General features: G+C 46.5%; 1 protein-coding gene across 1 annotated transcript in view; it reads right to left on the reverse strand.

Moving 5' to 3' along the window:
- The window catches only part of LOC144151895 (glutamate receptor ionotropic, delta-1-like), a 62,031-nt gene extending 36,368 nt beyond the window's left edge, over positions 1–25,663 (reverse strand). The window contains exons 1-7 of the mRNA XM_077683057.1: positions 25,329–25,663; positions 24,064–24,269; positions 21,936–22,142; positions 20,005–20,142; positions 14,164–14,364; positions 5,716–5,819; positions 3,016–3,109 (exon numbers count right to left, since the gene is read on the reverse strand). Of these exons, the coding sequence (XP_077539183.1) occupies positions 3,016–3,109; positions 5,716–5,819; positions 14,164–14,364; positions 20,005–20,142; positions 21,936–22,142; positions 24,064–24,269; positions 25,329–25,434 (1,056 nt within the window). The 5' untranslated portion in view covers positions 25,435–25,663. The remainder of the gene's footprint in view (positions 1–3,015; positions 3,110–5,715; positions 5,820–14,163; positions 14,365–20,004; positions 20,143–21,935; positions 22,143–24,063; positions 24,270–25,328) is intronic.
- Between the last annotated feature and the right edge of the window lie 642 nt (positions 25,664–26,305).

A 26,305-nucleotide genomic window follows, 5' to 3' on the forward strand; every position in this document is an offset into this window, starting at 1 on the left:
AACGTTTAGTGTTTGGGGAGTTGGTGGTAGTGAATGCGTTGTATCCGCAGCTTCTTGACGTAGTTTGAATGAGTCAAGTATATAAGGCGCTTTCGTAGCCTCCCATTCTGTGTCGACTTTGTGGCGCAGTGGGTAGAGCACCATGTACATTGCGTTCCGCCCGCAGGGTCGAGGGATCGAAACCAGGCGCCGGATAGTATTTTTTTATATAGTGTAGGGGGAGGGGTGCGGACTACGACTACGGACGTCAACGCGGGTGACATCGTGAGTTACTGAAATGCTCTGCATTTAAAAAATTTCACCATCTTCCCGAAGGGAACCCCGAGTAGTATGCGAAGCAGCCATGGGGTCGACTCAAGTTCCAATTAGTTTTCAGTTCGTAGTTTCCGTTAAGCCCCCAGCGGAGTATGCTGCGGCTACCGTCGCGCCTCTAACCCTAAGCTGCGTCGCATTATCGCACGCGGAGCCGCAGGTGTTGCCATTCGTTGCGCAATCCCGGAGAGGAGAGGAGCGTCGGAGAGGAGGCGGAGGAGGATGCGCATGCGCAGTGGGAGTGTGGACGATGCACAACGGCGGAGGGAACAGGCGCGACAATAAGCTGATTTGCATCTAAAAATAGAGGGAGAGGCTGAGTACGAATCGAAAGTCACAACATGTCCTGGGTTCCCGCGACGGAGCATGACTGCAGCCCCAGATATCTTAGCAGTATATTTCGAAGTAAAACGCTGGCATCCTATGCGCAGCGGAAAGACCGAGCAGCACCGAGATACCCACCAACACGTCTCAATGGAATAAGGGACGAAGGACAAGCTTCCACACAAATGGAAAAAAAAAATTTCTACAAGAAATGACCAATGGTGCGTGCAGTTCTCTCTGCAGTGCGTCAGTAACCATTGTCGGGGCGTAACATCATGGCAGAACAGGACGCCGCCGACGTAATAAGAAAAACATACACTGCCAGCTATGTTGGCCAGCGCAAATTTTTCTACTCAGATTGGCACCGTGAAAGCCTTGTGAAAGGTGTGAATGACGTCAGTCCGAATATAAGGATTTGTAGGTGTTCGCGGCCTAATCCAGAGGCTGAATTCCTAATGCACTAACATCCCGTCTATAAGAAAACAATTGCGAGAGCCCTTAAGCATTCATTGCGATGTAGCGAATTCGAAAGCATTGGTGCCATATTGCCGAATCTGCCCTCTACCTGCATCTGTACTTTTCTAGTTCTGTGTTTTTACTTTCTCTGAGTTACCATGACTGAGATCCCTGGCCAATCACCCCTGTTGTATTTATCTTTGTGCGATCAGCGGAAATGTAATTTGAAACTCGCTCAATTACTACCTCTGTGATTACAATGCTGAGATTACTTACGAAGGCCTTAGCTCAAGGCTGCAACATATTTTTCTACATCGAAGGCTCCGACGCTTTCAGTTGGTCCTAAACACCCGTGTGTTCGAGATTTCGGCGCACATTAAAGATGTCATTGAATTAAAAACTAATCAGGATCCCTCCACTACGGTGTTCATCATCGCCTGTCTAGCGTCAGTTCGTTAAACCACATAATCAATTATTCAATAAATGAACCAGCAGGTCCTCTTGTGGAAGCATGTTAGGTTCTAATTGCTGGTAACGTGGTCGGTGGCCATTGTCAGTCGACTATGTACGGCCTTCTTAGTCTGTAGTACACTCCACGTGTTTCGTCGGCTCAACTAAGGGGGGGGTCCCGCAATGTCTTTTCATGCGAAGATTGCGTTCGAGGATCTTCTCGACTGGGGCTTGAGGGAAGGGGGGATCAGAATAAGGGGGTACACCTCCTGAGTGACGCGCGTAGTCCACTGCACGCACCTTTCAGGCTGGTCACGACCTTCACATTCCATATAGGGCCGGAGCCGATTATGACAGTCCATTCTTTAGTCAGCGAGACCCTTCTAGCCGTGCGTGCGCATTGGGGATTCAGGCATGTCCTGCATTTAGGAGGCCCCGGATTCCAGTCCCGCGCATAGGAAACTTTACGTATATTTCACAATAAATTCCTCTATGTTGTTTACACGACCTTCCGTGAAATATTTGGTGACGATAAGAACATTGTTTAAGGATACGAGCACTAAGTCACTCGTCGGCCAGTTTTGTACCATCTATTGTTCACTGGGTCCCCGGTCATTTGACCCAAGGAAGTTGACTTCAGTTTCGAATTAATGACTTTCATTACACTTGACCTCATCGCATTTTGGTAACAAGAATGTTTATGCGTAAGGCTGTAACTGACTGCTAGATTTTCTTTTCCGTATCTTGTGACTGTAAACACGCACACTGATAGAAGGTAAAGCATCGTCTGCGTTGCCAAGAATCAGTTAAAACGGAAGCAGTTGTTATACGGGCCCTAACCATTGTATTACAGCGATAGCACACATGCCGCCACGGTGAGTCAAGGTTGGAATCATCATTGAAGCAATACAAGTGTCGTATCCAACTTGCAAGACAACTCATCCTTCTCATTACCCACATAAATCTCGATTAGCTTGACGTGCACCTACTCCCTTCGCCTTCTCGTAATATAGGTGCACGCACACCGTAGTGAGCCCCGATACACCGTTTTTCCATAGTTAAAGCCCTCATATTTTGGCTGAGAATGAATAAAGATTCAAAAGTGGTGTGAGGCGGAGAGTTAAGCGAGTTGGTTACTGACTAAAGAAGTCATACTGCTGGCGAAGTTTAACACTGGACGAAGAAGGAATACACGAAATGCAGGTGCTAGCGTGTGCTTCATCCTTTCCTTCTTCGTCCAGTGTTAACGTCCGCTAGCAATATGAGTTCATTAGTCAAAAGCACTGCATTGGCAAGCTCGTGAATGTCCTGCCCCAGCTAAAAGAGACATTCATATCCGCTTGGCAGACTGCAAAAATTTGGGAGGTCACACATGTTTTGACACTGTTGTGACACGTAGTAGTACCTATAGTGAGAGAGACAAGGCTGCCATCTGTCATCATAACCAAATGAGCTGCTTTGCTCTGGACTCACCCTTTGGTTGAGCATTCCGAGTGCTCCGGTCCAGTTGTATTCGTCTAGGCGGATGCCAGCAGTTGTCACGTTCTCGAGAAGCTGGTAGGACGCCCTGGGCACCATACATGTTCATCAGAGGCTTCACTCCCTTTACGTGCATTTGTGCTGTAATTTGAGCTGCTGAGGATTGAACAGTACGGAGAAGTTTTAGTAGTCGTGGCATGTGCGTGCTGCGGGGGTCGTTTTGATTACTCATGCAGTTTGGCAAAGACCTACTGTGACAAGTATGTGGCATCACCCCCAGCCTAATATTCGCTAGCCGCTAAGTTTGGCGGCCCCTCCAGGATCGGTGGGAAACGTTGTGCTTGTGCGGCCATCAAACACCGACGAGCACAGCAGCTCGCGGTTATGTCACCGTCACCACCAGCAGTCTGCGGGTCGTCACTCGGCTGGAGAGTACCGCGGCCCTCCTACGTTCCGGAATGCGGAGCAAAATTTCACAAACTGCACCACACAATCACTTTCATTTGAGTTTCGGGAGGAGAGCGTTTCGGACAAACCCTAAGATTAAAAGAATCGCACATCCTTCCCGTGAACAGTGGGAGAACGAGCTGTCCAGTTCCGGTCTCGATTCCCAGCTTAGGCGGGTGGAAAGGGCCGTGGCCGCAGGGTTCTCCAATGGAGTCCTGGACTGAGGACCCACACCACATTACAGTGCTCGTAATAAAGTTTATTCTCTTTTTCGGGCTGGTTGGAACGTTATTGATGACAACGTCGGATGTGCGTCCATAGACGAACAAAAAGCGCAAAAAAAAGTTCGAATCCTTTAAGAGGTAATACTGACAACATAGAACCTTATAGAAAAAGATGGGGCGTTGAATATCTCGCTTTGAATTTATTTGGCGCGAAACGGTGTTTTCGTTACGGAGGACTGCTTTTAAAAACCATATTTTAGATTCCCCGCTTCGTAAACAAGCATTGTAATGTACCAAAAATTGTTCTGATGTACTGTTGCGAGTAGAGGAACAATTGTTTTTTTGTGTAGTGCTCATCCACAAGGGTAAGGAAGGACGGAAAGCGTCTAGACATTGATAAAAAGAATCTGTAAAATCACTTGCGTCCGGTATTGAAGGTACAACTGTGAGATTTGAAAAGTTAATAAATATGTATATATACGGCCCAAATCTAAATGGTGAATGTCGTCGTAATGATTGATGATAAAGCATTAGTAAGGCTTGAAAGGCCACAAGAAGCCTCAAAACACAGTCCCTCCCTGCCAAGGGCTGAATGATTGAACGGGAGCCCCCAAAGGCATGCTTTTGTTTCAGAATGGTATAACTTTGTACACAGCATGGTACGATTGTGAACTCGCTTTGTGAACCATTTTTGGGGTTTGTTGCCGCCTGCATGCTGCCTGGGGCACTCGCGGCTATCTTGTCTGGGAGCGAAATTGTGTTACCCGCTTGCCACTGCCCTGAACGGCCCTGGTTGGACCGACAGTGTTCTCGGTCTGCATGGATATTTATAAAAAGGACTGCGCTTCAAGATTGGCCGCCCTATTTGGTTTGTAATTTTATGGTGTGCTGTGTGCTCCTCTGTTCCTTGGTGGTTTTCAGCATATTCGCAGCTACCGGCCTGGCAGTAAGAAAAGGAGCCTGTACGCAAGAACCTTTCTTATTCCCGACGGCTACCGTCCGTAATTGTATACCCTTCGCCTTTAAACAGATTGCCACGGTTTTGTGCAGCTAATCTATAGGAGCTCGAGGTTAGTGGTGTAGCATTAACCCACCAAACTGCTCGATGGATCCTGTCACATCTGTATGTTGACTTTGCGTGTCATTTGTCGCAAGTGTTGCAGGAACCACATTTGCACAAAGCTGCATGGGTACTGTGCGTACCTCAGATTGTAAGCATCAAGCTGAGGGTAGTATTAGGCCGAAGTTTCTCCAATTTAGCCATGTGACCTAGCGCTCTTCAAAGGAGAAAACGAAATTATCTGTTCCTGATTATCTTATGCCGCTCCTACCACGTTGGTCATCCTCGCCTTCCCACTCCATCGAATTACGCCTACTCCTCTCCTCCTATTCACCTGATTACGAAGTGATGCGGGTTTATTGAATTTTCGTGCCTTTTCACTGCTGACACGCCATCTGATGCGACAGTGGGCATCATTTTTAGCTCTTCTTTACAGTTCTGCGTAAAAGAGCACGAGCCAAACCTTGAGCTTGTAGTGTTTCCTGATATCGCGTCTGTCTGCGCGGAGTTTAACGAGCTGTTATTTTAATTTACTCTCGTAAAAAGAAACTCAACGCGTGTTACGAGTCCAAATAACACCGATGGTCTTGATGGTGCGATCACGTCTTGCCTCCAATGTGCCTCAGGATTTCTACAGGCGTAATAATGTGGTCAGGTATGGCCTGTGCCAGTACATTTGGGAGTTTGGAATGCTCCAGTCTATATATACTTCTTGGTCAACTATTCTTGCCCTTTAGCCTGACGGCTGAATAGAGTTAGAGACAGACGGACGGACAGACGGACAGACAGACAGACAGACAGACAGACAGACAGACAGACAGACAGACAGACAGACAGACAGACAGACAGACAGACAGACAGACAGACAGACAGACAGACAGACACCAAGGTTTACGCGTTTATAATTAGCCCCGAAAAACGACCGTCTATAAAAAATTCTACGAATGAAAGGAATGTTCATACCTGAACTTAAATTTCTGCTGAATGTAATCCAGGAGAATGGGAAGGGTTCCATTCACGGTTGTCTCACCGGTAGGTGACTTTTCGTACACGACGTAAGGCGGGTACTGCGCACACGAGAGATTGACAGCTCTGTCAAATAATGAAAATAACGTTATTATATCATTTATGTTTATAATAACATTACTATATTTCTCTGCACATCTGGTGGGGAAAGCCTTTCTCGTGAACTTCAAGCTTTCTTTTTCTGCGCTGCGTAAATCCATTCTTCCTTCCAGATATCCGTACTTCGCCATTCCTCTTGCTTGCCCTTTTTGCCTCACCTATTTTATCGCCCCATGGGAGCGACACCGTTTCTGTGATCCCCACCTGTCACCCCTTACTATGACCTAAAAATAGTGCAATGTTTAGAAAAAGGCAGCGCCGCTTTGTTCATCTTATTTTTCCTGCCAAAGTTAACGCATATGTTTCACGAGACATTTATATATGCAACGCCATTTCTAAACATCTATGTCTGTTGGCATTGTTCATACTTCTCAACATTGCTGAACAAAAGCGAAACGTCACGCATATCTGAGGCAAAACAGCAATACCTAAGAGATATCTGTAGTACGTGTTAAAAGAGCCATGAAGAGAAAACACAAGTTTGGTTCATTCAAAAGATTGTCTCGTTATAATCCTACTGACACCACTTTTAACGTAAACTTCGCTCAAATAAGCTACATAATTAGGAAAAACGGGAATGGTCATGCGACCCACCAGCTCATTTCCCGCAACAGAACCTATGATGTCACATGAGCTAAGCTCTGCGATTGGCGGAGGCTGGCAGAAGCAGACGAAAATTAGGTAGAGCTTACAAACTAGACGAACGAGCGATTTGCGCTTAAATTTAGGGCACATTCTTTACAAAGCAATAAGAATGATGGGACAAACAGTGGAAGTTACGAAAGCACATGTAAACATAGAAGTACTGATGCGTTCTGCTGTTCGTACTGCGCACAGCATGCTTGGTTTAGCTGCACAGCACTACGGGGCTTGGGGTTGTCTCAGACGACACTGGCCGATTGACGCAAGCAACGGTGTCTTACGTGACCCCATTTGTCGAGCGAGCACTGTTTCAGGGAACGAATATTTTCTCCCAGAACAAAAACAAGCCAGGTTTAAATGCGGGCAAAAACAAACCAAACGCTTGCCACGGTATGGTGGCGCCATCTAGGTTACGGAACGCATGGCCGGGCTGGAGGAGTGGCGGGCGCGCACTTTCATATGAAACTGCGTGCTCGCCGCTCCTCCAGACCGGCCGTGCGGAACGTAAAGAAACGCGGGAGCAAACCAACACCGCTGTACAGAGTGGAGACAACCTTTGAACGGTCCCGTGCCGCCGCAATTGGGCCAACGGGCTCAACGCGTTATTCTTTTCGTTTCCCACGAGACCTAGCAACGTGAAACAGACAATATGATTCAAACTTCTTCAGTAAACCGCGTTGCGGCGATAATTTTAGCGCGGTTTTGACACAATGACTTGCTTCGGCGGTGAGCGAGCAACCGAAAATGGCGGCGCCAGCGTATACGGTCTCTACCCTGTACGGCGGATGCGTGAATGAAGGTATTCTAGGCTGCAGAGCGGTCGGTTCCTGTGATGCCATTTGGGACCACGAAAACGCACGATTCAGCGGGAAAATCAAAATGTTAGCCTAAATTGTTTAATTTCTCAGTGAATAAAGCACCGTTTGTATCCGGACAAGCGCTGGGGGCACTATAAAACACGAAATCTTTCGAATAAAACCAACTTGCATTTTCTCTTCATGGCTCCTTTAATGAAAAATACATAGATGCTTGATTTTAGCGATAGCCAAAGAAACAGCCATCGCCCTGGCCATCATAGACCAAGAATGCCACACGATCCTGAGCGGTTCCAGATAGGTGGTGAGGAACTATGCAAAAAGCGGCTTATAAAATTAAAGACGATACAAAGACATCCCCCTCGCGAGGGGCATGATCAAATGCACAGCATTTCCGAGGGGGTGCGCCGGCAAGTCGTATCTCTCGATCGCGGGACCCGTGTCGCCATCTGAACGCGGGGACGCATGCTGACAAATAAAAGTAATTTACTGCGCGCAGTGCAATAATTGGCGTGCACTTAATGGATGGGATCCCGACATGAGATGTACCGTTCCGAAATTTGATACTAAGTGCTGAGAGCTTCTCAGTTGTTTTGATTGTTTGCTTTTGCAGTTTGACTTGTGTTCGAGGAACACATTTAAAGTTTCCCGGGCAACTTGGTGGAAATACCATCAGGCAAGGGGACTAGGCCTACATAAGCCTGTGATTTGTAGCGTTTTGCGTCCAATGAGCGCCATTAAAATATGGGTTAACTGCAGGCGTGTTCTCAATCTGTGTTGTTACTCCCCACTTGGAAACAAAGTTTTTGTATTAAAACCAAGGTGTTTGATCCTCGAGGGAGAATGGAGAGAACCCCGCTTGATGCCGCACACTAAACTTTTTTACACCCTTTTTGGCCGAAAAGGCTGTAAAAATCTTGTCCCATGGCTACCACCCTTAAAAGGTGTTTTTTTTTTTAAAAAGGGGTGTACGGATGAAAAAAGAGTGTTGAGCTCAACACCCTTAAGAAAGGGTGTTGAGGATGCTCAACACACTAAAAAAAGGGTGTTGAGCATCCTCACATTCCTTTTTTAAGGTGATGGCATGCGCAGTGGCAATGTGAATTGGCGGAGCGCGTAGCATTCAACACAAACAGTTGGAACCCAAATGAATCGAGCAAGAAAACCAACGGGATGCAAGTGGTACAGGGAGTGCATACTTACTTAGTAATACCAGGCCTCTCAAGCTTGGACGTTCCCTGTTTTCCCTATAGGCGGCGTAAAAATTGACGCCCCACGTGACCAACCTACACCGCAGTTTTCGACCATCAAGTCCACCAGATGGCGCAACCGAAAGGTTACTTTTGGTAGAGAATACAAAACATTCATTCCGTGACTCAGAGAGCCAATAAAGTTCGCTTACAATGTGTTGTTTAAAAATATTATTAACAAATTCCGCATCAAACATCCACTGAGCAAAAATGTACGCAACGTTTTACAAACAGCTGACAGAAGCACCTCCTCGCTTCTGAATTCGCAACCACAAAGCCGCCAATTCAAATTGAAAATGCTGCAATGGCCCACCGTCTCTATGTGCGCGGAGCACTGGTTTCATGACTGTTATTGCTGTTATGTGCTTTTGCTTCGATCAGTTGTTCAGAGGACTGGCAAAAAAAGGGAATTGAGTGCTTGTGGAGTGACAAATGTTGGAAATTCCGCATCGGAAGACAGCTGTAGAGGCCAGAATATTTGAATCTACCAACAGAAGGTAGTGTTATGGACTCCGCTTAAAAAACTTGGCAAACGAAACAGTTGTCGCCATCAATACCCCATTTGTGCGTGACTTCCGCTGGAATATTGTCTTATTACATGATTCAAATAAAAAATTTGCGTTCCTCGGAGTTTTTTATCAGAGCGCATGCGCAGTTACCTAAAAAAACTTGAAAAAAAAAGAAAAACCCTTAAGAAACAGCCCCTCAACTCTCCTGGCCGCTCTCGAACATTTCTGACAATCTAGAACCCGAAAAGTTGTGGGCTCATTTGCCTCAAAAGGTGTGGCATTATTTCGGATGGAAGTTTTGAGGCTGCCAAAAGACAGTTATTCGGCCGAGCTTTACCTAACGGTTGCCTTTCTGTTTTGACGCGTTAGTGAGCATTTAGTCAACAGCGCTTTACTACAACTAAAGTTTGCCTTCATAGAGACGTGTTGATGCTAGTTAGGTTACATTAGCATGGCTTGTGACAGCTGATGCTTGCGTCATGATTAATACGCGTGAACTAAAAAATACTGCGTTATTTTTTTTTCACAGGTCGGTGTTCATTTAGACATTCTGGCTGAACCTTCAACATTGTCGGCGCACGCAACAACTGCACCAAGGACTGGCAGGCCATTTCAACTCTTCGTGCTTGCGTGATATGACAGCCATGCTCCTGACTGGTGTGTTTATGTATATTTAACTTCCACTTATAGTTGTTTCCCTGAATTCGTGTGACATTATTCTCTTAAGCATTCGTTCTTCCAATTTAATTTACCTTTTTTATTCGTTCCTTGTTTTGTTTTGCAGATACAACCAAAGAACAAAGAAGCACACACCGGAAGGCGACCACATCAAGTTCTCAGCACGAGAAAATGTATTGTGTTGCCTCCAGATAAATGTTACAAAGTGCTAAGTATTTTCCTCAAATGTTAAAAAGGTCAGCATATATCAATGCGTTCATACATGTGATCTGCATATATCTGAGTATGAATAGAATAGTTCTGGTTCAATTCAAGCACACAATATTCGATGTCTAAAAATATTTAACTTCGGCCGAGTATTCAATGTACTGCAAATATTGAGACACATCAAAATGTGCGATGTGCTATTGTTACGTAGCTAGCCGCTAGGTCCACTCTAGACCCAAGTAAAATTATTTAGACCTAGCGTGCTTAATTATATTCTATATGTCATCAGCAAGTGAAATATCTCGTTCATGAGTATTATATTACAGCACATGATTCGTAACCACCCTAGAGCGTGTTAAGTTCGGGCTCCGCAGGTAATTAATGAAGGCCGCCGATGGCTCATGTATTGGCGTCGCCTCCGCAGATAGCTACGATCCTGTGTCCCTTTCATGTAACCGCACGGACGCCAGGTTCGGAGCCGCGGAGAGCGTGTTTTGTGCCCGTCCTTTTGTGTGTCAAAAGACGGGGCGCTTAGCCTGAGTACCTCTGTGGGGTCGGAGGTGGCTGGGTCATTCCTCATGACGAGCTCACGGGAAGCCAAATGGTCATGTCTCTTAATGTCGAAAGGGCACGCGGTGTAAGTTGGAGAATCTGCGACGTCGGCGGAGGCGCTGGTCGTTGACGGGTCGTTCGCCGCGAAGACGATCGTTTGGGCCTGAAGCGCCTCTTCCCGGGGGACAGACGGCAGGCGGCGGCGTCCTTAGTCTGGGAGGGGATTAGCGCCGACTCCCGCATTGTCCCGACGCGCGCGCAGACGAGGGGGCAAGGCAGACGCGGGGGGATGGTAGCCTCGCGAAGAGCGCTGTAAGCCTCCGGCTTGGCCTTTGAGCAGAGGCCGCCCGCTGAACGTAATGGGGTGTCCACTTTAGGCCGCAGATGTCCTGTATTTGCTGGTCGGGTGCAACAGCGTGCGTGGGAAACGCACTGAGTGCATAAGAGAGAGGGTTGGGTCACGTGACCGCAGGTGGGGACATGTGTGTGATTGGCTGATTCCTGTGGCCAATCAATGGTTTGTATTAATTGTTTTGAAAGTTTTTTCTCTCTTTCTTGAACGCCCCCTTTTTGGAGGCTGGGTTTTTGGTATCAAAACCGGAGTGTTGGGTTTGGTCGAGGGTCGGTCGAGAGGGGATCTAGTTCAGTATAGATCTCGGCCGAACAGGCTGCTGCTGTCAGAGTGACAATGTAACCGTCACTCTGACCTGATGTAAAGTTGGAGTAATGTAAATAGTGTAAATAAACCTAATATCCACCAAGGAAGGCAGTCCTCATCCCTCACCCGCTCCAAGCATCGGTCGCCGGTCATCGGAGCGAGTCGAGATCGTCCTCTCGGCTCGCGGATCAAAAGAACATCATTATTTTGTCTCCATCAGTTCTCCAAGAATATGGAGAGGCGAAATTTAACTGAGCGTAATAAACAGCTGATACCAACGTTATGTACATCCTATTCTTGAACGGTAAAGCTACTGTATATGCCAGCACCAAGTATAATAATGGGGCATGCAAAAAACATTACTGTAATTAAACTAGTTAGCAATTTTCATGCAACCGTGCATATCGGAGTACTTTTAAAATTTTCAAATTGTTGGTAAAGAAAGTCAGATAAATATTTTTAATGCCGTAGGTATTTACTTTATTTTTCTTTCAACTTGTGATGCTCCTTAGCGCGTGATTTGGGCCCGTCACACCCGCCAAAAGAGATACAGAAAAAAACACCGTGCCTCGAACACTCGCTCACGGAGTTTAGTTCCGTTGCTACGTTCAAATGTCGATATGTTCGCAGTAAGCGATAGCGTTCGCAATAACTACAGCTTTAGTCCGAGAGAATTTCCAAGCGTCTGTTTCCTTCGTAACTTGTTGCGACGTCTAAAAAGAATATTTTTTCGTAACTTGTTGCGACGTCCAAAAGAACGGGCAGCAGAATATTGGAAGCAATGTGCCATTACTTCGAAATCTTAGCGCAAGTGAACGAGTTGTTCGGCAAAAAAAAAAGTTGTCACGAAAGCGACGTACAATTGCAGCGATAGAAATGAAATGATGTCCTGGGCTTTGTAAACTTGCGGATGTCAATAAACGATTTGTTCTCACTTGCTGCTCACTGTGGTCTGTGCCAGTCGAGGCCATCTGGTCCCCTGGCGTAACATCGCTTCACTAGCGCGGCGCAAATAAACACGCGGCCAGCGTGCCAGCCAGTAGCCAAGGGTACCCATGTTCTTGAGGAGCTCAAGCGCCCTGTGCAAAGAGCATCCGCCATGTTTACAAAGCCTTGTTTAGAGCGCCATGAAGCGGGCGTCCTTGGTAGTTCACGACGCCGCCACTACGCTTTTCTGGCTGTACAGGCAAAGCTAGACCTTTGCTTCCCTAAAATCCTGCCTGTTCTGTGGTAATACATGTGCTGTTCTTGCTTTTACATCCAGCAAAGAAAAGCCCCCCGATTGAGTCGGTGGGCTTCTCGCGAAGAACAGATATTTTAGCGCTAATTTTGAAACTATTGGTTTTACTATGAGAATATGCAAATGAAGACGCGGATTTGCAAAAATCGTTTTAATTACGAGGTAGTTTTTGTGTACCATAACTTCTATAATTTTATTAAATACCAAACAAATCTTTTCCGCCACCTTAACACCCTTCAAAATGGGTGTTCATTATTTCAACACCTTCTTTCCCAGAAGGGTGTAAAGCTACCAATTAGGGTATTAGAAACTAAGAAAACGGGTGTAAGAAAAGACCGCCAACTAAGAAAAAGGTGAAGAGACCTCCAACTTTGGAGGCATTTTGTACCTGTTCACAGGGGTGGACTGAATATTTTCTACAAGCGGGGGGTGTTTTGTACCTCACGATGTTTAAAGCAATATGAATTGGCATAATTTATTACCAGTGAAGCTTTTTCAGCTTGAGCTAGTTTCGGTGGCGTTAGCAAAAAATACAAAAAAAAACAACTGCGGCACCTGTAAAGGGTGCACCACCGCAGATAGCGTATTGTAACAGTGAAGCCGGCTTTACAGCTGTTAGAGTGTGAGCACAAGGGGCGTATGCGGATGCGCACCTCTTACTATACCATTTCAAAGGTACTAGTCTTTTTTGGATTCTAAAAGGCAAAAAAAAAATGGCGCAGGTTGCAATAGGGGTGCAAGGCTGGAGAAACAGCATAGCTGGGGGCCTACCTAGCTTGTTTCCCCCTTGGATACCCTGGCAGGGGGTGGGGGGGACACACTGGAACAGCCTTGTGGTCTCACCCCTCAGCGGTCATCCTAGCTTAGCAAGAACATTGCAAAACTTAGCAAACATAACAAAACGTAGCAACACCGGAAAAAACTAGGTCGACCCGAAGCTACCCTGTTCCTTTTTTGCGACTGAACACCTATTTCACGCCGTTTTAACAACCTGCAGAAAGCCAAGCGTGTTGCAGTCGGTAAACACCCTTTTCGCCACACGACTATTGGAGGTTCAAATTGGTGTTTCATGTGCCAAAGCTAAACATGAGGCGTGAGGTGCACCGCATATGGAAACGAGCGATCATTTCATACGAGCAATAATTTTTTTTGCGTTTGAACATTTCTTGCGAGTAGAGGAGTATATGAGGGGATGTCTTGTTCTTTACAGTGCTATTACGCCTCCAAGCATGGCCTTATTCAATGAACCCCTGAACACCTTTTTCCCACCCTTTCAACACCTGAAGAAAAACCAAGGGTGTTGAAGTTGATCAACACCCTTTTTTTTCACACAAAAAGGGCGTAGAGCTAGGAAAAGGGTGTTGAGATTCAAGAAAAAGGGTGTAAAGGGTTCCCAACACCCTTTTTCAACTTATGCTACACCTTTTTGGGTAAAACGGTGTAAAAAATTTTAGCTATGCTCCAACTCCGATCAGCCATTTTAGGTTTTGTAAACAAATTATTCCCGTCAGGGCATAGCGTCCTCTGCCAAGTTCCTCCGATAAATAAGCCATTTTTAGTGTATATAAACGAATATTTATACTATAATCATAGATAGAACTTGTGCAAATCTATGAATACACAGGTTAGTGAGACTGGCAGTGGTGGCTCGTCCTACCTCTACTTCTCATCTAGTCGGTGCGCTGTTTGCTCGTGAATTGGACAGCTGCCTTGAAAAGGGTCGGGGAATGCTTACCTCTTGCAGGGCCACCTTGATTTCTCGGTTTTTGAGGTATGCCTCCACCTCCGTCATGACGATCGTACGCTCGAGTCGTCCGTCTTTCTGTTTCCACGTATCGACGTGCTTTAGGCGGTACACTTTCGACCTAACGGGAGCCAGGTAGAACGTGTAGTACCGTATCGTGCTGCGGTGCATCCTCAGCGTCTTCATTTCACTCTGCAGGCAAACATTGAAGGCGCCGATGAAGCAAATGCGGCGTCAGAATGCAACACAAGTGTTGTTGTGCCTACTTTTTCTGTCTTTTAGGCAAACACTGCGTCGCAGGAAAATGTGCCTCGATCTTCTTAGTTCTTAAACTAAGACTAAATTCAATTGTATGTAGAAATTCTTGGTATTCAGCCAGGAATACTCCTGGTGGAAAATCCCGACTGAACACGACGAGGCTGATCACGGAGACACTTTCTACTGCTTAGGACAGGCTCAGACTGTTGTCGCAACTGTCGTAATATCTTTAAATAATGACGTCATTTGACATCTCAGCCAACCAAACTGCGGGAAACGCTGTTTTTTGCGTTCATGGCGCACGATACGGCTGTTACGTCGTTAGTCTGAACATGGCATTACTATAAAAAGAATTTGAAGTTGCCTGCCTTTTTGAAGTTGCCTGCCTCGAACACTTGTTAATTTGCATTATAGCTCTTCTGCCTCGCAAAACGTGTGCTTCTTACTCTCTGACAGCAGCGCCGCCACTGGGGAACTCAGAGGTCCACCACAATGTACCAAAACCCGGGACGTCTACACAGCGTCAGACTCGTCAACCTACACAACCGCAACACCGTTTGAAGACATGTGGCGCCGACCTTCTTTACTTTAATTCTCAAACTGTGTACTACGGAATGAAAGAGCAGCGTCGATGACATCACATCCTGCGGGCTCAACTTCATTTACTTTTATCGGAAGCGAAACACCACCTAAAAGAAAACCAAGAGGTCCCGGCAGCTTACTCTTTATAGGCGAATGGGCGGGGTTATGGCCAGGTAGGAAAAGTGGATGAGGAAATTCTGACAGGCAACGCCAAGCACCCATCACACAGCGATGTTAGACGCTGTAAACCACCAAGACCACGATGTCAGCGGGATGGCGAAACTACATTTGAAACAGTCACGCTGTTCAATCCCACGTGCGGTGCAAAACGATTAGCAAATAAGAGCGGCTTCACCTGGACTTCTTAATACAGGACAAAAGCAGCATATTATCTCAGCTATATCAGTCCATGGAGTTGGAAACGAGGGAGACGGGGCCGCTTGACTCCTCGTGGTAGCACACAGGGAGTTAACTTCAAGGCTGTCGAGACGGCGAAACGAAGATTAGAATCCTGGTGGACGAAAAGCAGAGGCGAATGTTGTCTAGGGCAGCTACCACCTATAACAGAAAAAAATAAGTATTTTGTGCCTAATAAGCTTTTTGTGCCTGCCCAAAGAGCAGCGCTAGTATTAAACTAAGAGTGTAAAACATATTAATATTTGCTTTTTTTTTGGAAAGATGACACGGCATCACCCCGGTACAAAGGGGATGGCAGTTGCAATCATCATCATCATCTTCGTCGTGGTGGTGGCTAAATAACGCCACGAGCACTTGGCGCACATCAGTCACATGACAGCTGCAGGAGAAACGACGCAGGTGACGCTCTCATAAGGTTCGCCGCCGGAAGTGCGAAGTGTTATAGGCCGTTTACCGTGAATAGTTAGGCCCGCCTCAACCAGATGGCGCTGTCGCCGTATGCCGCAACTACTGGCCCTTCCAGTTTTGGTTTCGCCGCAGGCTGTCATGGTCCGCTCGAATTGCGTCGTTATCAGAATAGATTAGGCACAAAGAAAAGTCATGATTTAATATCGTGGCAGCAGTTAAACGCTTGTTGGTCGCCGTGAAACGGAACAGGGAATTCGGAAAAGCGCTGCAAGTTGCTGAAACAAGTGACCTTCCCGGCGCATCACCACCAAGTGTGATTCAGTCATTCGCACGCAACAGTTAAGATTACCCCAGGATGCCTGGCTTGTCGCGCTAAACACGACAGATTAAACAGGCCAAGTATGGTTAAAGTGACCCTGCAAAACTTTTTAAACTTTTACTGAAATCCTAAATGCTTGCAGAACGTAGTTACCCAACACACCCAGCACTTGATTAGGGGGTCACAAAGTACCTCAGCCAAAAATTACTGCTCCATGCCCATCAGATAACTTGTAAACTCGCTAAAAAGGTTTTTCTGTCTTTCCTGGTCCTGACGATCTTCGACGGCTCGAATTACGTCACTAAGGACATGTGACGGTTGTTTGCCGTTTTTCCTTCAGTTGCGGCAATGAACGCTTTTCTATAGAAAATTAAAAAAAGCCACAAAAACAATGCAGAAATGGAAGGCGTAGCTGGCGCGACGAGCAATGCACGCAGTGCCGCTCCGTGCTCGCGATAACTATAGCTTTCGCAGTGGTTCCAGACGCGAAGGAAAGAGTGAAAGCGCTTATCGAAAGTGTTGCAGAGTCCCTTTAAGAAGTTAAATTAGATCAGTTCCGCTCAACATGAAAGCCGTCGGAAGAGCAAGGCATTGATTCTCCATAGAGGCTGTGCGGCCATTTTTCGGTCTTTGCAACCACCCCTTACGCTCTCCCCTCTTTGTCTCACACCTCTGTCTTTATTAATTGAAGAAAGGTTTCCTCAATGCAATTCAATTTTTCCCCCTTTAAATTGCTCGCGCGCGTCGGCATGGGACAACTCGCATCCTTTTCTTTATCTTTTGTTTTTTGTGCTGGCTGCAACGGAACGAACTGGAGGTCTGTTCGTCGTGTTCTTGCTTTCATCTCCACGTGCTGGAGCCTTTTTGCGACATCCTGAATGAGGCTTTTTTTGGCGGCTACATTTTTTCGCTCACTATCGTAAACACTAACCCAATAAGAAATCCAAACTAAATGAACGAGGGGCCGCCCGGTTTGCTTCAAACGTACGTGCAGTTTTCTTTGCGCAAAGTAATGGGGACATGTATGAGAAGTGCCAGCGTTTTCAGGACTTTCGAACGGTACTGCTTGTATGAACCTCTTGATGAAGTATCCTCTCAACTTTTGCCAAAAATGCTGAATCGAGGGGCAAGAGGGTATCTTTTCAAATCATCCGTTTGGGTGAGGGACGCCGCGGCACTCTGTTCGGGTCCGTGACGCCGCGTGCCGCAGAGGCGAGATAGCGTGTCGCGGACGAGCTGCGATGACATGCCGTAACCCTAAGGTGCTCTGCTATAAAAAAGTTCCACATTTATCAATTACAACTGTTGTTTCAGTGGTATGCACAGCTTGCGCCTTCAGCAAGTGTCAGATCCCTTCAAAGGGCACTCTCAAATACGGCGATATCTGTGATATATTGAGCAATACATTTCGTCGCGAAAGTATTTTAATGTCAATCAGATTATCCTAACGATAATTTGCAGAGTAGTCTGAGGCAGACCCACAAGTGAAAGGCTGTTACAAAAGGAAAATCAGCAACTCCGACTGTCAGTAACTAAATATCTAAATATTACATAAGGCTAGAATCGGTAGCATGCATGTTTATTTAAGAGAAGCCATTAGGCCGGGAATAAATAAAGCTTGATCCAGCAAAAAAAAAAAAAAAACGCACGAATGGTTCAGTGAAAATAAAAGCCAAGGAACCAGAAATCGTCACGTCGCATGTGCTGCGAAATATTTAATCAATGCGCAATATAAAAATAAAAAAGTGCTTACATAAGAGATCTTATATGCCAGGTCGGGGAAAAAGTTTTATCTTCGAACAAAATGTGATCACTCGATTTGAGAGCTTGAAAATTTTACCGTACGCCCTAAGTACTACTTCGAGATTTGGACACGTGGGCGCTTAAAGTTATGCGCTCTGCACATGCGATTTTTCCATGCAGTGTATGCCACATCTGGCAGTTTGAACATACCGAAGAGGCAACAGCTGATTACGGGGAACAGGTATACAAGAGCGATGGTGTCAGCTGACAATTAATACGTGGAGAGCCGCAGCTTTTTTATCGCATGTCGAAACATGCTGAATAGATCAAGTAGAAACATTCAACTTCCACCCCCCCCCCCCCTGCAAAGGTATTTTGTTTTACAATTCTTTATATTCATTATACAGTAGTTCCACAGCCCACCAATTTAGCATAGGCTAGAAAGAAGAGCTTTCAAAACAAGCTTTAGAATGTCGTTAATACACGTAGAGTTGTTTTATTACACGATTCTACAGCCCTTGGCTTTTAGTATGTTGCTGTAGGAAAGCATGTAAAAATCGAAAAAAAAAAACTGAGCCGTCGTACAGCTTTGTTGGACGCAACGCCTGAGCAGGAAACTAGGCAAATAATGCCGATCATAACAGCGCCGATACAACGGTAATGGGGAATTTCGTGTCACGGGGTAACCTATGAACGTTGGCGCGCACTACTTTTAGACGTGAATTTCCACTTATAGCAAAAATCAAAAGAAAGAACGGTTCAAATTTTCTCGTCAAGCCGTGCCGGCGCTCGCCGATACGCACAGGCCCCAGCAAAGACCACAGGCAAAAACGCGTTCGGAAAGGCCCGCCATGGCGAATGGCGTCACGTCGGCCAATATGGCCGCGCCCTGGGCGCCGCACCGTGAGTGGTCTACAGAACGCGCTATCTGGCTGCTTGCTGGCCAATGCCGCAATGGGGCTTTCACCTCGTAAATATGTTGTTGTTCGTTTCCGGTAGTCGTTTGCTGCGGCCGTTTTTCACGACGACTGGTTCAGCATGCCTGACAACTACTCCTAGTGTGTGCATAGTGTCGGGACCAAGGCATCCGCATGGTTCATGTCAGGACGGCGACATACCGATGAGTGCTTTACAGACGCCGTTGAAGCACCGAATAAGAGGTTCGTTAATTGCCAGATGATCACGCAAGATTACCTGCAGGGCCTGCCTAACTTGAAGCCGGGGCTACCATCATCACCTGTACAGCAGTTGAGGCTAACTAACGAAAAGCTGGAGACAGGACAATCTATTGCGCCGTGCTACGCTAAATCCTGTGAAGATTTCTGCGGGAGTCATGGTCATGTGGTTTCATGAAGAAGAAAGGGTTCATTTGCTGCCTTGTCGAATTGACACGACTTATCCCGTCAATTTTCCCCGCCCCAGCCCGCCACTTTAAAATGCTTCCGGACTTCGCAAAGAAGCTATGTTTCCTCAGGCTGTCGATCAGCAGGAAGCACAGAAAATTTAATAGCAACTAAGAGAACTCGGGAGGACATAAACCGAGATACTGACGTGATGTTTTCACATATTCTCTACAAATTCCGCGCGTAATGCGCATCAGCGCTTGTTTTACCGGTCTGGAAAGCACTGTGGGATACAAAACAACTGAGCGGTTCTTGAACAAGAAAATGCGTGCTAAAGCTGGCCTTTGTTAATTGTCTTAAGCAGCGCATTTTGGCTAACCATTGCAGAAGCCGGAAAGATGTGGCCAGTGCATGAAAAGGCACAAAACATTCGTTAGCCCCCCAGGCAGAAGTAAAAGCGACACGGAGGACGTGACCACTACTCCGCTCAACCTGGTCTTCACTCTAGTAGGCTTCGTCGTGCTTCCGCAGACACGGACAGCCACAACAACGGGCCCAACAACTAACGGCGACTACCGAGTATTACTCTACGCTGAATGTCAGCGGAGGCTCATCATCGGCTTAACAGCCCCAAGAAATAATTTGTAATTTGCAATATTGTGCTCTCCTAGCTTTGCGTTTCTTGCCCGACTTTCATTGCAAACAACTATACACCATTCCAACTTCTCTGCCTGTTGCAGTGATGTCTGTGCTGAGGCTTACTGTAAGGTTTTTCTTCATTCCTTCGAGGAAGTCGTCCATTGCAGTGCCACTGTCCATTGTCTCTGGCAGTCGGACACTGGACATGTATTCCATGATGACGTTCAGAAATACCACGGCGAAGCAATCGGCAAAGCTGAGCTGCGTCGAGACCAGGAAACAGAAGATACCTAGAGCACCCATCGTGATGAAACGCGGAACCAACTGCTACAACAGCTCTAGACAGACACTTTCCGGGCATTAACAACGACCGAATAAGCAGCCGCTGCGCGAAGAATTTTTACAGCCTAAGACAATTAACTGACATCGCTGACTCCCAAGAACCTTGAGCCGCTATACAAACTTTACCATCCCTTAAAAAAGAAAGTTGTGGGAAGCAAGAACCTTTGTGACATTAAAACGGCGTCAAAACAGCGTCAGGGCCTTCGCTAAAAGTGCGCCGGAACTTTCGCTAAAAGTGCGTCTCAACTACGCTTCAAGTGCGTCCAATCAATCGTGAAACCTTGAAAGACCCAAATCTCAAACATAGCACGAACCCATGCGAAGATTTTTCGCGCACTAAGCAAACATATCTATGAACTATTTAAAGGCATACCAATACGAGGTTTTTGAAATAGTGGTATATTATTGTACTTCTCTATAATCGCTGCGTGTATATCGTTATCAAGAACCGTCCCTTTTTCGCAATTTTCAAGTGACCGTTTTGGCACATTGGAAGCCTGGTTATCAAAGCTTTTTGCTCGTTCAACCGGTCTTTCGGGAAGGGGAGAGGAGGCTATCGCTCCCCCTAACAATACTTTGTTTTTAACAAGTTTCATAGTACTCCCTCCGCCCTAATCATTCATGCTTACCCCATCGTTCCGACATCATTCTCATCCGGGCACCCCACCGCACCGGGCTCTTCGGGAACTATGCAAGCTACGCCGCAGCCCGTAAGCATACACGCCAGGCCATCTCCGACCGGCAGCCTCCTCGCCGTGATGTGCTCACCCTTGTGCTCAACCCTGTGCTCAAACCTGATGTGCTCACCCTTTACCGCGTCAGCTGCCGCAGGTATACTCCCCCTTCACGCTTACCTCTCTTGACACGAAGAACCTGCATTCCGAAGGCTACAAGGAAACTCATACCTTCACAATGCCTGACTGCGTAACAACAGAGGATTGCGCGGTATATCTGAACACAGTTTATTGGTAAAGGATATCCGGAAGTTACTCTTAGTGTGATCGTTAACCTTCTAAATCAGGCAATTGTTGCAGTACCCTCCGCAGCGCTACTTGTTGCAACTTGGCATTGGCGAAATCGTACGCTCTGCTTAGTGCGATGTACTACTAGTGCGGATGTGCCTAATTACAACATTTTGCTTATTGCACATGCGCAGCATTCTATCCATAGATGAAGGCCCACAGGACGTAAGTCTATCCAACTAGCAGCTAAAGAATGTCCAATTATCTGTTTTAGAGCACTCATCTATAAGAATATATATGCAAACGCAGTGTCGAACGGCACATTTGTCTTTCCTTTGGTCTCGCAGGAGTACGTGGGCTGTTCAGTCGTTCAGCGCGATCACGCCTGGATTGCGTCATGGCACGAAGTTGGCGCGCGCAAAGCTACCACATAAAGCATTTGTGCACCATGAATGAGACAGCTGTGAAGGAGATCACCCCTCCAAAGTTTCTATATGGGCCTGTTGTGGCAGTCTCCTGGACAGATATCCTATGCAGTTATCTATTATGCCTATCCCAAATAGCCTCTCTGTGGCTCTCGTCCTATATACCCTGCCTGTATAAACACCCTCCTATGTGACCCTTATCACAGGAAACGCCGTGTTTGATAACCTCATATGCGGTTGAGAGTTCTCATTTGGGGGTTTTTATTACAACACGAGCCCACCAGTTTCGCATCATTCGTAGATTCGAACAGAGCCCGTTCCTCACCGCTTTGTCTTCGGAGTTCCTTTGAGCGGTGGCCGTTTTTAGGAGCTTCCTCGCTTTTTCGTGGAACCGGCGCAGGATGACGTAGATTACCTTCTCGTACGGGTAACGAATGTGGTGTTGTTTGTACCGACCGGACAGACCGAGGTCGAAGCCGCTGTAGAAGGCTAGGGTCCGCATGCTGGGGTCGAGCACTCCCTCATCAATGAGCTGCGGCATGCGAAAGGCAAGCGGAATCCACTCTGAATGAGAAGTATTTTGTTGTACGCATCAATGTGGTTCGCAGTTACAATTTTCCCGCGTTTAAGGCTAAAGTTTGCTTGAATGGTTGGCGGAGAGCACAGACGTTTTAGGGCGCAGAATTTTGGCGCCCGGTACCTAGGTTTCGTTGCGGCGGTGGTGGCGACGAAGGCATCCGTCGATGTCTGCGTAACTGAGTGAGCGGACGAAGCAGCGAAGCCGGAAAAAAACGGAGGGCAGCGTCTTGCGAAAGTGTGAAGGAGAGGGCAGCACGGGGGGCTAAGGCGTAGTGGTAGTAGTAAAGTCCTTTATTGGGAAAGGAAGGCCGGTTGGCCAGAGGGGGGAAATGGGAATATTCCTCTGTCTCACTACGTCCCCTCATACTTTCGCCATACATCGCCGCTAAGGAGCAACGTCACCTACAAGGAGCGTCCTTCACCTCGCACTTTTTCCAGGAGCTGCTGCGTTCGCCACTCAACCTAATCACGGGACGTTTCTGCGGGAGGTTTAAACACGGTTTGCAACAGCGTGCGCAATGCTTCTCCGTGCGTGGCTCATCCTTACAATGTGACATTTGCGCAGGAGGTTCAAATACCATTTGCAACAACATGCTTGCTGCTTCTCCGTGTGGTCATCTGTACGACGGAACATTTGCGCGGGAGGTTCAAACGCGATTTGTAACAATAGGCTCGCTGCTTCTCTATGCATGGCTGATCCGAACCACGTGACATTTGCGTGGGAGGATCAAACACGATTTGCAACTACTTGCTCGCCGGCGGCGGTGGTGCGCTGCAAGACAACGGCACAGTAGCGCGTGCCGCCGTGCGTTCGCTGATCACGCGGTCACTTCCTGAGACGCAGCAAATATGCGCCGTGACCGAAAAGACTGCAGTTCCCGCAGCGCAGAAATTTCTCATTGAGGAGTATAGTTTTCGTGGGTGCAGTATTTTAGTCTAAACATTGAGTGGGTCTGAGCCACAAAAAGATGCTCCCGTATGAGGAGGTTGCATATACAAAAACATATAGGAAATGAACTTCTTTCTGGATTGTCTGATAACTTACCGGCAACTCTTATGGCGTGTAATATGAGTTAGCACGAAGGAAATAACGAAGATTATATCCCAAGCGAGATTTCTACAGTCAACTTTATAGTAAATATTTTTTCCTCAATCAAATGCATTTAAATTTTTGCGCACCATATAAAACATTTACGGCGCTAAGTGGCCATTTTGACCATGAGCGCGCTGCTTTAACGCAATAAAAAATGACAAACTGAAAAGGCACACTATGTGGAACTCAGATATCAAAGAAAATGGTTCCCTTTTAGGACCAATCCACTATTTGATTTGCAAACCCGTGAAACGCCTTATTTCTTCAATAGGACCTTCAACCTCGTCCAAAATCAAGCCATTGTCTAGTGCGCTTCCGGAGTGAAAGCGTCTCAATGTATTGGGGCACAGACAAGATAAGAGCGCACGATCAGTAAGATGCGCGAGGTGCATCCAAGTCAACTGAGCATTCTCACCTGCAGCCGTGACTCCGCCGAGCAGCGTCTGCATTTTTTTAGATGTCTGTGAGCGTTCACTGCGTGCTCTCGTAGCAAAATACGAGCTATCTTTCGACCTTGTTTCGATCGAGCTACCTATCGACCTAACTCTCTACCTATCTGTCGACTTAGTTCAACCACGTTTAGCCATGGGATATTTAAAGTGTTAAACTTCCACAAATACATGCTTACACATCAAAGAACGTCTAATTTTGCGAAAATCACGCAAGGTCTTTCTCCGGAGATATTTTTCTGAGCATTGCGATTGCGGCCGAGTACCACTTAATTTTTTACAGCATTACAGCAATAGGAAGAGGCTAGGAAAAAATTCACTGTGCAACTCACCTCCGCTTCCAAGCGATCAGCTATGGTGAAGCTAGAAAAAAGGAGCATGGCAAATGAGGTGAAGTAGCTGTTGATTTGTTTCAGGCGCCAGAGGGTTTGGTTGATGACCTCCTTGACACGGGTGCGATTCGCTTCCAGAGGCACAAAAGAAAGGGTGAAGTTGTGGCTTTCGGCCTGCTCCTTCAGCGGCCCCAGGCCGTGAATGGCTGCAATATAGGACAGGAAGAAAACCGCATTGGGTACTTTTACACTGCCGTGTCCTCGAAGTTTTGAGAATACATTTTTCTCTAGAAATTCGATTTCCTAAGTATTTGATGGGTTCCCAAAGTATTTGAAATGCGAGTAGCATTGCAGGTAAAAAAAACGGCAGCGAGACGCGTCATTCCCTCTTTTACTTCATTGCAAATATTTCTCCCCAATGCTGCCTTGCACACACGAGCAAAGTAACTGAAAGTAAGGTCTTCGGTATCTGCGAGTTCCAGATGGGTAAACAAACAAACAAACAAACAACCAAGAAGCTGTCGGGGAGCTACGAAAGTAGTTGCGGCCTGCATTCCCGGAGCAGGAACACAGAAATACATTTGTAAATGGCAACTGGCAGTTTTTTTTTATTTTGGAGTGAGCGCGACATTTGCTGCGCGGAACATATCCTTTGTTAACTTTGCAAGGTTAACAGATCCCAACCAAGCATTGTGGGCCCGGCCTTCAACTCATTATGGCTACGTCATGAGCAAAACCAAGAGTTTGGAGATGCATCCTCTATTCAAATTTTATGACCAGCTCGCAAACAGAACTTTCGGTTACTCTGCAGGTATTCACACACCGCTTGCTTACTGCTTCATTTGGCGCCTTTAGCAGATTCTAGCAATTTGTAAGTTTACACAAAAGAGTTAGTCCCCTAAAGTTCTTAGGTGCCAATTTTACTGTCAAAATATTCATGACGTGACGCCTGAATTCCGCCCCAGTGAGGGCGCAGCTAGTAAGCCAATTTCGACGCTTTTGATCTGTTCTGACATTGCGTCAGGAAAAAGACTCAAGTATCACAATGTGGTAACGAGGAGGGTTTTCAACTACAGAGAACTACGAATTTCGAATTCAACAACGAATTTTTGCTACAACACAGCGGCGATAAAAGGGTTTCGCATTGCTATTCTTAACCAGACGTAAGTGCATCTGGCGAATTTTATCTTTAAGATTTTCCCATCGTGTTTCCATTTATTCCCCATAACACTAAAGAATCCGCCCTTGCTGACAGAAGGCCGTACCGAATTCCGCGTCATACACGACGAGCGCCCGGTACACTTGCATGGTCGTCAACTTCTGCAGAACGACCTGTATGTCCATGGCATCCAGGTGAGTCTCGAAAAACATGCCAGGGTCTTCTTTCTCTGTCCATGATTCCTGATCATTTGCCTTCTGTGCTGTACGACCGGTGCCCCTTCCGGCTTCCCGCGGAAAGAGCACGTCCTCCCGGGTGCATCCAATGGTGTGCAAGGCAAGGAATGGCAGTTTGGCCCTCCTGGCCTTTGCGGCCAAGGCTGCAGTCGCGCTGCACTCTTCGACCGAAATCAGCGCCACGATTCCGCTCGACCGCAACTCGCATACTGCGGGCAAGCCGTTGAACAAGTTCTCAGGACAGATAGTGAAAGCAGGGGACAAAGTTTCCGTGAAGAAACACGGGGTTAAATTGATTTCTCTGAACTTTCTTGGTGAGTACTTATTTAGAAAGCAAAAATATCTACGCATATATCTTATCGGCCTTATTTCTCAGCAGTTCCGCTTCGCTAAAGCAGAAGCTTTCTTCCTCATTGCGGCTACATTTGAACATCTGTTTAGGCAGATTGGCTGAGTTTTATAAAGAGTAGCATTGGATGTCTTGGTTATAGTTTAGAGGTTTTGACTTCAGCCTATCTATTGCTTGAATGATATATCTCACCCTCTTACAGTTGGTGTAAAGACAACTCTACGAAAAGGCCACATACAAAAAAAAAAAACAGCCACAGCCCGAAACAAACTAAAACATTAACATATTTATTGGAAAACCTGCCACCGATATATATAAAAATATACAATAATAACGTGTATAATTCAGTGTTACATGACATCACTTCCATACCACGTGTCCCAGTAAATAGTACGTAACATGGCGCAGGTATCTCTGTTCAAGGGCTATATACGCTATTATAAACATAACGGCTACAGATCAGAGCCTCCTTTGTGAGTTTTAGGATACCATTTTTGT

Source organism: Haemaphysalis longicornis, unplaced genomic scaffold, assembly GCF_048455015.1.
Source record: "Haemaphysalis longicornis isolate Haplotype H1 unplaced genomic scaffold, Haemaphysalis longicornis Haplotype H1 scaffold_9, whole genome shotgun sequence".
Lineage (NCBI taxonomy): Eukaryota > Metazoa > Arthropoda > Arachnida > Ixodida > Ixodidae > Haemaphysalis > Haemaphysalis longicornis.